The sequence below is a fragment of the Oxyura jamaicensis genome, chromosome 28 (assembly GCF_011077185.1).
Source record: "Oxyura jamaicensis isolate SHBP4307 breed ruddy duck chromosome 28, BPBGC_Ojam_1.0, whole genome shotgun sequence".
Classification (NCBI taxonomy): Eukaryota; Metazoa; Chordata; class Aves; order Anseriformes; family Anatidae; genus Oxyura; species Oxyura jamaicensis.
The window spans coordinates 3,413,418-3,424,195 of record NC_048920.1 but is presented as its reverse complement, the minus strand read 5'-3'; the positions used below and the strand labels follow the sequence as shown (position 1 = coordinate 3,424,195).

At 43.9% G+C, this 10,778-nt stretch overlaps 1 protein-coding gene across 5 annotated transcripts in view; it reads left to right on the top strand.

Annotated features, from left to right (window-relative positions):
* Nucleotides 1-3,348: 3,348 nt before the first annotated feature.
* FBN3 (fibrillin 3) overlaps nucleotides 3,349-10,778 on the top strand; it is a 116,238-nt gene continuing 108,808 nt past the window's right edge. For 2 of the 5 annotated variants that reach the window (XM_035348301.1, XM_035348297.1), the window contains exons 1-2: nucleotides 4,495-4,629; nucleotides 7,466-7,768. In XM_035348301.1, coding sequence (XP_035204192.1) covers nucleotides 7,599-7,768 — 170 coding nt within the window. In that variant the 5' untranslated portion in view covers nucleotides 4,495-4,629; nucleotides 7,466-7,598. Of the gene's footprint in view, nucleotides 3,489-4,415; nucleotides 4,434-4,494; nucleotides 4,630-5,510; nucleotides 5,722-7,465; nucleotides 7,769-10,778 lie in introns of those variants that run through there. The other 3 variants (XM_035348298.1, XM_035348300.1, XM_035348299.1) reach the window with 3 other exon arrangements.

The following is a 10,778-nucleotide window of genomic DNA, read 5'->3' as shown; positions in this document are numbered from 1 at the left end:
CTTATGTAAAAGATGGAGAGCAACTCTTTGTTCCATCAGATAATGATAAGACAAGGGGGAATGGTTTTAAACTAAAAGAGAGGAGATTTAGGACAGAGTTTAGGAGGAAATTCTTCACTCAGAGGGTGGTGAGGCACTGCAACAGATTGCCCAGAGAGGTTGTGGATGCCCCATCCTTGAAGGTATTCAAGACCAGGTTAGATGAGGCCCTGAGCAACCTGATCTAGTGGGTGGCATCCCTGCCTATGGCAGGGGGTTGGAACTGGATGACCTTTGAGGTCCCTTCCAACTCAAGCCATTCCATGATTTTATGATCATTTCTGCAAAGGAGACTGACTTGTTCTGTGCCAGGCCTCTAAAAACAAGGGACTCCAAATCATGTAACTACGGAGGTATCAGTTCAAGTGGTGTGTCTGTCACTTCACAGAAGCCTGGTGGCAGGGGCAGAGTTTACAATGTTCTTCAGACCTGTATTCACAGATTTAGTCACATGAGGCTGTCCTACCCCTTCCTGAAGCTTCATGTGAGGAGTAGAAGTAGATTAATGACTTAATTTACAGATTAAGAGCTGATTTCCATGTATGACATATAAATAAGTAAAACAGATGGCAGTTTGCAGTGTGTTAATATAAAAAGCATGTTTACCTCCTTAGTTGTTCACTTGGGGCTTTATTATGAAGTAATTCTATTTTGGGGTTTAATGTCCTTCTGAGAGAATTTGCATCATTTACCTAATCTTAATGCTGAATATCAAAGCACTTGGATTCACAGGTAGCTGAGATGGAAAAAATAAATAAATACTTGGGAACAGTATAGATCAAATTATGTTATGATCAAATCATCTGAGTATATTTCTTGCAATATGGCAGTTGACTGTTACCACATACATCAGGAATGCAGTGTTGGGCTTTATATTTTACTTTGTTTAGATGATGAAAAATGGCATAAAAATAACCTTTCAAGATATTTTACAGTCTGTCTGTCTGCATATATACATACTAAGTTACGCAGGCTCTGCACCAGCACAACCATCACCAGTCTTAAGCAATGTCTCAGCTGGCACTCACTCTGAAAAACAGGCCAGAAAGCCCATGTTAATTGCATAGTTAAGTAGAAAGAGACAGATAGGACACAAAACATTCTGTTAAAAGGGGATCTATAGCAATTGGTTTGGGTGTAAGGTAGAGAGATTAAGTAACATTTCGAGAAAAGGACATGGACATCATATGAACTGACAGCTCTACCTTTGCCCACATGAAGAATTCATGGAGAGCTTCACATGATGAGACCTAGAGCACTCACATCCAGTCATTAGAATTCTAAAAAGGTACCATGAACATCTGAATACCGAACCAGGAGTGTTTCCTTTGTCTTCAAGGCAAAAGAAATGCAATAATCTTTATTAGACAAATTATACAGCCAGAAAATGAAAGTTTGGGCACTAAGAGTTTTCTTTGGGCATGATTTGGAAGCCACAAAGGCCAAGCTAATAAAATTCTCGAGCTTAATTGTGTTAGTCAGTTAGGCAGCCTTAGTTAAATTAGTGGCTACTGTACTTGTCCTATAGCAGACTTTGCTAAAGATAGATCTGTTATGTGATTGATACTTATCTGTCTACAGATCTTTATTCCTACAAATAGGGATTCTCCATACAGCTTTCCAAAACTGCATAGGGACATATATTTTTTTAATATAAATATGTAGGGTAATTTTCTGTGGGCTGGTTGGGAGTACATTTTGCCATCCTACTGCTTCTTCCACTTCAGAGTTTCTCCCTTGCAGTTTTGTGGACCATGAAGCAATTTAGCTGAGAAACATCAGCTGGTCCACCACTCCCACAGGCATGAGTGGGCTCACTGCTAGCTCTTGTTTTCCAATGTGCAGATAAACACCCCAATATTGCCTGAAGTAAAGATGACTCTTCCAACTTCAGACCTGCTCTAAATTTATATTGGACACAAGCATCAGAGGTAGATTACATGCTTAGTTACACATTTGCCTTCTCTATACCTCGGAGCAGGTAGACCCAGGAACATTTTGGGTGAATGTATTATTGTACACAAAAACAATACCAAAATACCCAGCCACCCAAGGGAAAAGCAGCTGGAGACCTAGAGAAATTACACAAATGTTAGTAACTCCGTGTGGCCAGCAACAATGATGTGACAATGTGGAAATAAAGAACTGGTTGGAGGCTTGAATGAGACTTTGAAAGAGATCTTGCTGCAATGTCTGAATCCTAGGACTTGATGTGCCTTAATCAGATACAGCTGTGCTGAAAAGCCTCAGTCTAGAAAATAAAGGAGGAGCTAAAAGCATCATGTTCATAGAGATTTGCATATGTTGAATGGATTAAAATGCTGCTTAACCATTCAATAGTGAATGTAGAAAAGAAGTGTATTTCCTTCGTGTGCCGGTCATTTGCAGAGTTGTGTTCAACTGCAGCCCCTCAGAGAGAGGTTTTAGAGAGAGGAAAGCAAACGAACCTGGGAAATGTTAATTAAATGTGTTCTCTGAGATCAGTTACATGTGAATTAACAGAGGAAATGGATTGAGCAGGATCATGCCAGAGGTGAGGAACAGGATAGCATCTATTCTAAGCATAAAGAACAGTCTTCAGTAGCCCAGATACACTAGACCGTAGACCCAAATAAAATTTATCTGGCATTGCAAGTGCATTCCAAAAGGAAAGATCTGTGGCTGATTTTGCACCTAAAAAAAGAAACAAGAACACTTCTTCATTTATGCAGTATCACCTTTTGGACACTTACTTTTTAAAATATGTGATGGTCAAAAGTCATAGACTTTCTGGAGTTCCTGAAAATATAATAAAGACCCTGTGTGTATTTTTATATGCCAGAATACCTTTAAATATCTACTGATCATGTAAACATTGTTATGAATACAATGTAGGAGTTCACATGCTTTTAACTAGACTAGGCTGACAAAGGGAATCTTTTGCATCAACAGTTGTACCCTCCAACTTGCTGTGTCTTTGAGAGAGAGAAAAAATGTATTTTCTTCTACTTTCATTGCTGTGTTGCTCTGTATGAGAAGTTCAGCCATTCTTAATCAGGTGAAATTCACATTTATTTTAACATAAATAGGCACTGCAGGGTCGGGCCCAGGAAATAGTTTATATATCTTGTTGAGCTGTAAAAAACACCACAGACTTGTTGACAGAACTGCATTCCTTGAAATGCTCCATTATTGGCTGCTTGTAAAATCAAGGTCTGCCTTTTCCCTGTTAGTCTCCACAAGTTTGTTGTTAATTAGGCTGAGCATCATTCTGACTTCTATAAAGCTAGTAGGGGGTTAATTAGGAAAAGCAAAAAGAACAAAGAAGGCAATGAAGATGCCTCAAAGAGAGGCAGGAGGAGAAGAGATGACAATCTCCCTGTGAGCTTGGGGCTTGCCTTGGAATTTCTGCACCTCTGTAAACTGAATTGTGAGCTGTATTTGAACCCTCAGCTGCTGAGTGTAAAAAGGTAACTGAGCCCTGAGCCAGATGGTGGGATAATAAGGAAGCTTCCTCACATTGCTGGTGTGTAGAGTACAGCCTTTTAGGGTCCATTTGGTTCAGACCGTTACCCGAACACCTTTGACCTGAAAAGCAACTTAATTTGGGGTTTCTGGGGAGACTTCTGGCATACGATCCATCCACACATGAGGACTTGTGCTTCTTTCTGATGGTGTGCACAGAGCAGAGATCAAAGAGGAGGAGAAACGTGCATTTTATTTTGTGTTTAAAGAAAATACATCAGTAATGATTCCTAAACAAGAGACAGAGGAAAAAAATAAAAATTAAAATTAAAAAAAAAAAAAGTATTGTACGGAACAAAAGAGCAGAATTAGTCTCACAGCTGGCATTCAAAGGTCATCATAGAATTATTAATTTACTTATTTAGTGAAAACGCTTCTAACATCAAAGATTTTCTCCTTTGGAGCCCGGGTAACTTTTGAGTGTAAAGGTCCTACGCTGGGTCACTTAACCATCAGGTTACCTGTGTTTGCTTGTTTCACAACAGCTGTGCTGAGTAAAAGAAAATGATCAGCAAGAAAAGTACCTTTTACATGAGTCTTTTTTTTTTTTTTCCTGCTACTGTTGACACACAATCACTTTTCTAAAAAAAGAGATGAAGAATCACCCCCAAATTGAAAATGAATTATTTTTCATCAGTTCTTTTGATGTGAAGTCACTGTTACTAATGCTTTTCTGCCTCCTGCAGCTCCAGCCTAAATTTGGGACAAGCAGTCACTGCATCCAGCTGAACTGAAAGTGTTCCCTAATTAACTGAGCTAAGCGAGTCCTCCACTCACAAGGAATGGCTAGGTGATAATCATGTCTGCATTCAAACGTCTCTTGCTAAACCCAACCTCTCCCCCCGCCCCAGTCCCTCCTTGAAGTTAAAAACTTTTGGCTCAAGAATGCGGTAGGGTTGTCCCTTGCTACTCCCACTCCTCCTGCACCCCTTCCTCCACCGCAAGGCCCTCCCCCTGTCCAATTTGGATTAGGCTGTACCTTTTTTTCTCTTCCTTCAAGGGTGAGGGTTTTATTCCCTTCTTTTCTGCCCAGATCTCCACTAAACAAAGGAGCTCTGGGTACATCACCAATTCCAGGACGGAAAGGTATTTGAAAAGTTTCTGACTAAATCCAATCCTGCATAGCTAGGATCGGTTTTCTTTCTCTCTATCTGTAATTGAAGTTGTAATTCTTTGTCTGCCTAATTGTATTTTTTTTTTAAAGTTTCATGCATTTTTTTATTAATTTAATTTGCAAGCTCAAAGGCATGGTTTTGAAAAGTCTTTCCTGATTCCTTCCAAACTTGCAGATCAGTTTTAAATCTGATTTAGTGATTGGCTCTCTCCTTGCTTTGTCAGTGTAGTTCTTACAAGTGGTGTTGGATGGAATTTTTCAAAGCTGAAAATAATTTTTGAGCCTTTTTAACTCTCTTTTAATGGTGTAAATGACTTTTCCATACTCTCTTAGTAAGACTTTTGTTAATGCTCTCATAGTACGTGCCTGTGTATCGATCATTTGTCTTGCTTCTGATTTCTCTGTGAGGAAATGGATAAACCTGGAGTTTCTTCAGCTTAAGTTTCTGCATGAAGGCTGGAAATCTCTGGAAGTGTAAAACTTTAAGCTTTTAATGACTTCGCTTCCATTTCTGAGCTACCTTGAGAACTCTGGGAGCAAAGGAAATGCTCTCTCTTTTGTCTAGCTGAAGGTAATCATATTCCAGCCTTCAGCAGACAGGCATGTGCAGCAAAGTAGCAGCAGAGCTTGCAAGGCTGCTGCAGGAAAGGCAGTTTCTTTGTCTCTGCCTCTGCTCCCAGCCCTGCCTTTTCCTTCCCACTCTGTCTTTCTCATTCACTGCATTTGAAATATTAGAGCCTGAAAAATGCATGCCCTCAAGAGCTGAGAGATTCCCAGCTGGGACACCGCTCTGGAGTTGTGAGGAATTTCTTTTTGTTGTTCAGACGCATTTTCTGCCTTGTCTGGGCTGATTTTGCCTGCTTTGGGGCTGGGCTGGAACTGGAAAGTGCTGCTGTGGGAAAGCAAGGGGGACAGTTAGGGGAGGCTCAGGGGCCCTGTCCCTCCCAGCAGGAGCAGACTTAAAGCCTGTGCCTCTCTCAGAAGCAGCAGATATTTCCACTCTGGGTGGAGAGGGGAGACCTGTGAGGATTCCTCCCTGAAGGAGCAAACTTTGGGGTCTTGAGGTGAGAGATGCTTTCTAACCCTCCCCCGACCAGAAGAAGCAAGGAAGGGACCCCAACTCCAATGCATGGGGGTGGGCAAGGGAGGAGCTGAAGGGTCATTTGCACATGCCAGTGCAGGGCTGGGGGATTTGGAGAATGGGAGGGGTGATGGGGGCTAGGGGGAGGAATAAGAGGGCACAGGATCAGGGGGTGCAGTCTGGGGAGAACGTTCCTCTGTGATCCGTTTTTCAGTCTTCTCACTGAGCTTTCTCATAGCCTCCCTGGTCTCCCCCTCTGAGCCCAGCCTCACAGCACTGCCTGTTTCTGCCCATATTCACACCCTCAGCCCAAGCCTGGGGCCATGCTCCTCATCACTGAGGAAGACCCCTGTCCTGATTGCACTCCTCCTCCTGGGTCTGTGTTGTGCCAGGATTTGTGCCCTTTACCTGGGTCTATTTTCCTTTTGTCCTCAATGCCACATCAGACCCAGAATGACCGCAATGACTAAAATTAAGCTGCTTCAGAGACCACTGTGGGTGCCTTGCCCATAGTACTCTGTGGCATGAGCTGGCCCTCAGCTTCTCCTGAGGGCTCAGCTCCTGGGCTCTGCACATATTGGCCCAGGACAGGGTCTAGAGCCTGTCCACAGGACCCTCTCCCCCATGTCACTGCCCCCAAAGGAGGGAGAAGGCCTCACATCTTTTGCCCCAGGAAGGGGTCTTGTTCATCAAGACTCATCCACATGGGCTTGCTTAGGGCAGAAAATCTCTGGGGACTGAGAAACTGCCCTGGTGTGTTTCAGGGCAACAGCCTGGACCTAGTCCTTTTCTACCTATGGCCTGGCTCTGGGCTCTGTTGCTGGCGTTCAGCCTGGGAGAGCTGGCAATGCTGTGCCCATCCCAAGCTGTGTCCATAACCACAGGTGTCTGCCTCCTTTGGTCCACTCCCTGCCCTCTGAAGAAGCTTTGGACTCCATACCATCTCTTTCCCTGTGGCCTGTCATTCCCAGCTGCCTGACCCAGCTAAGGGTCTCTGCTCCTACATACCCCCAAGCACACCCAGCTCTCCACCTTGTACCTTCACCCTCCTCCTCTACTCTGTTCCTTTATCCTCCACAGAAACCAGCCCCATCTCACAGTCTTCTGTCTTGAACACGTGATCCTTATGCCTACCTCAACACTGGCACATATACACCTCTGATGTGTTTTGTAGCAACTCCTCTGACTGCTTGAAGTACCAGGTATCTGTGATGTTGTTTTCAAGCAACTGATCTCTGTCACGTATCCAGCCTGGCTAGAATACAGTACAACAAAGCAGAGCTATGGGACCTGGGAAGATGGTCCATAAATAGGATCCATCCTTCCTTGAAGTACTAGTCTCCTCTTGCTTCATAGCCCTGCATCTCATGTTGCTGCTCTGAACCTAGGTACCACACCAAGTTCAGTATCATGACCCTCTACAGGCAGGTCACTCTTCATTTCTTCCCCAGGAAGGCAGGAAAATTGGATACAAGAGCAGAGTCATAACCCTTGGAGATCTTTTGGTTTCTGCCTCTTGGGAAAGGAAGGCTTTGGCGATGATGTGGTGCGGAATGATAGTGTGAGCGTGTTGGCTGCATGCAAAAGGAGCCAAACTCAGTGTGACTGTATGATCTCACTGTATTAGCTCTGGGGGGGGACCGCCTGGGGTGAACTATCATTTTAAAAGAATGAAAGCCCTTAAGAACACTTGTTTGTCTTTCTCTTTCCTCTGTCTTTGCTTCTAGAAAGGGAACAGCAGAAAGGCACCTTGGCACTTAGGGGCTGCTGCCAAAATCCATCCTCCACCAAGGCAGCAGGGACCCTCCAGCTGGAAGAAGCTTTCGGGGCATCCGGGGGAATCGTGGAATCCGTGCCATCATGGGGGTATTATGGCTGGCCAGGTTCATGCTGGGATGTACAGCAGTTTTGTATGTGGAACAAACCCAGGGTCAATATGAAGGGGACTTGCAGACAGACAGATTTGCAGGCTATGAGGAAAGACAGCCAGCAAACAGAGTGAGAAGAAGAGGCCAAGACACTTTACGAGGGTATGTTTAATATTCATTTCTATTTTGCAAAGCAGAACTTTGTTTGTTATTATAGCACATAGAGACATGCCTACAGAATTGCCTTTTCTATTTTTCATTGAGTTCAGGAAGGAATCTGCTCTGCAGGCCCAGGGTAGGAGGAAAACTCTTACCACAGGAGACAGCCAAGCAGGCAGAGAACCCAGGCTCCTGTGTGAGCTCTGCTGCTTTGATCAGTGGATCACAGTACTATTGGGGCTCACACCAGGACTATGAGGAGCCGTCCACATCCTGCCTGCTGGTGGGAAGGATCCTGGATGTTTGCCTGGAGTGATGGCTTTGGCTGGGCTTTCCACTGTCACTGGCGGGGATGCTGCCAACTTGGTTTTCAACCCCGGTGTCACTCGTCTCTCTGCTACCGATTGATGTTCTGGGCTGTACTGAGAGATTATTGCCTCTGATGACTGTTTTTACATAATGGTTGTTCTCTTGATCATTGCCCATGGGCAGGCGTCCATACTCAGTCCTCTGTTGCGAAGTTGTGGCTTGTGGTCTCATCTACAGCCAAATCAGTGTGAGAACTGGACTTGTGAGGGCTTTCCACCTGAGGAGGGATACGGGCTCAGCTAGAGAATACTGGAGCTTGTGCTGGAGCTCAGCTGTGTTTGTGTGTTCTCAAGATGGTTCCTGGCCTCAGCACTGATTCTGAGTTATTTTAAGTCTGCCTGGCTGTAGTTCTTGGAAAGTGTTCCTGTGTCCGTGGGCAGAATCAGAGCAGAACGTGATACACGCGCGAAGCCTGGGCTGTGCCAGAGTCCTCCAGCACTTGCTGGAGAATGCTTTTTGAATGGGATGGAGCACCACACTTTCAGCCGAGACGGACAAACATATATGTGTGGGCTGGAGCTGGAACATAGAACCTGGCAGTACAGCTGCCATGGGCAGGGCTGTGGTGCTGGCACCATTTGCTCTTTGAATTCAGAAATGCACAGCCAATTGTTTCTGCTATGGTGAATTTAGAAAAGATGGACAGCAGCTGCCCTGGGGCTTGTTCTTTTCAAAATTAGTTACCAAAAGCAGCCATTAGTGCATTCACAGGGCAAGACCACCCTATGTCTCTTCCATTATAATCCACAAGTACTTTTGCTGTGATTCTTTCAGGTATCTTTGTGGATGTAGTCCGTTTATCCCCCTGGAAAAAAAAATAAATAAATAAAAAAAAATCCCAAATCTTTGTGATTAAAAGGATCATGGACATTACAAAGGATGGGTTGACTGTCTACCAGATCCAGAAACTTGTGTTCAGTCTGGCAGCCCAGGGCAGTATGTGATTGATCACTATGTTCATAATGGGAATAGAAAAGAATGGAGGTCCCTGGAATCCAAGGGTCTTACCGAAATTCGGTGACCTAGGTGACCAGATACTGTTTTCAAAAATAGCTTACAGATTAAGTTCTTTTCCCTTTTGGGAATCTGAAGGGTCCAAATCCCACAAATGCTTTAAAAACAAAGCTCAGGCTCCCAAGTTAGAAAACATTTCTCTAATTTAAAGACTCAGACATTAGCTATCATTTAAGTAAAGTAACTCATAATTTTGAGTTGTGTAAGCAAATAAAGGCCACACAGTAAATTTGAGGTAGGCTCGCAATCAGGCCTGAAGTGTTGGTCTCCAAGTCCTCTGCTGAGAGCTAAGGACCACACTGCTACCTCTCTCCTTTTGTCTTCTGCTTTCTTAACGCCCTCTGAAACAATTGATGTAGGAAGAAAAAAGGCCCCACTGGGATAAGTGCAAGGTCTGTTTAGGGAAATCTGTGCAACTATAAATTAAGATAACTGAAGATTCATTGTTTCCCAGCCCTTGGGAGAGCAGCCTTTTTGCAAGGGAGAGGATCATGGTGGACAATGAAAGGAGAGTTGGCAAAACCCAGAGTGGCTGGAGCTTTTGCCTCAGGCAATTCCCATGCTCTGTGTCAAGTGACCCTGACAGTCTCCTTGGATTTGTGTCGAAATTGCTCCTTCAGGATTTCTAGCCCTTCAGCAACTGCTCTGCTTAAAATCTCCGTCTCTCTGTCTCTGATAAACCACTTGAGATGAGAAATCTATTGAAGAATGATATTTTAAGTAGTGTTCTACTGGTCTGAGAAGGCAACTACAGATGTCACCATCTGCACTGTTGTAGATGGGGCTGTCAGCCACTGAAAGCCATCCCCTGAAGAGTCACAGACCCAGTAACTTTGGTTGTAGATTCCCCAGCCTGTCCTAGTCCCTTATTCTGCTCTCTCTGGAAACAGCTCTAGAGAGTAGCAGTTATGGATAAACATCTTCCCTGACCTGTTTTCTGCTGCTTTAAAGTATCAGGATTTGTTGCTGCTGTAAAATATAACCACATTAAGATGGTTGGGCCCGAAGATGTGTAGATGTGGTGCTTCAGGAGGTGCTTCAGGTGCTTCAGGATGCTAGGCTAACAGTTGGACTTGATGATCTCAGAGGTCTTTTCCAACTTTAATGATTCTATGATGTATTCTTTTTTTGTCCCTCCATTTCTCTGGAGTGGATGGAACCATAGATTCTTTCCATCTCTACATTTTATTCTATTTAAGTTTGGGCAAGGAAATAGAATCATACCTGAACTGTATGAAGGGGTGTTACCGAGCTGTCTTCTACCTCCTTCCAGATTGCTACACAGTGAAGTGTTAACCAACTCTGGAAGAATCAGATACACAAGAATTTATTTGGTGCTCTTTTCCTACTTCTGCGCATAGCACAGCTGCCTACTCTACAAATAACTCCCCAAGTTTTTCCCTGAAAAGCCCTGAGTAAGCCCAGGCAGCAGTTGATACCTGCTCTCCTTTGGTGTCCAGTGACTCTTTGTGAACCCTTAGTCAATTAGTATTAATAGAAATATGCAGAATCATTTAATATCATAGAGGTTGTAGTGAGAAACTGTTCTCTAAAAACTCCCATGTGGCTGACAAAAGCTCTCCTTGTATGAGGATAGTTATAGATATATTGTATGAGGATAGTTATAGAT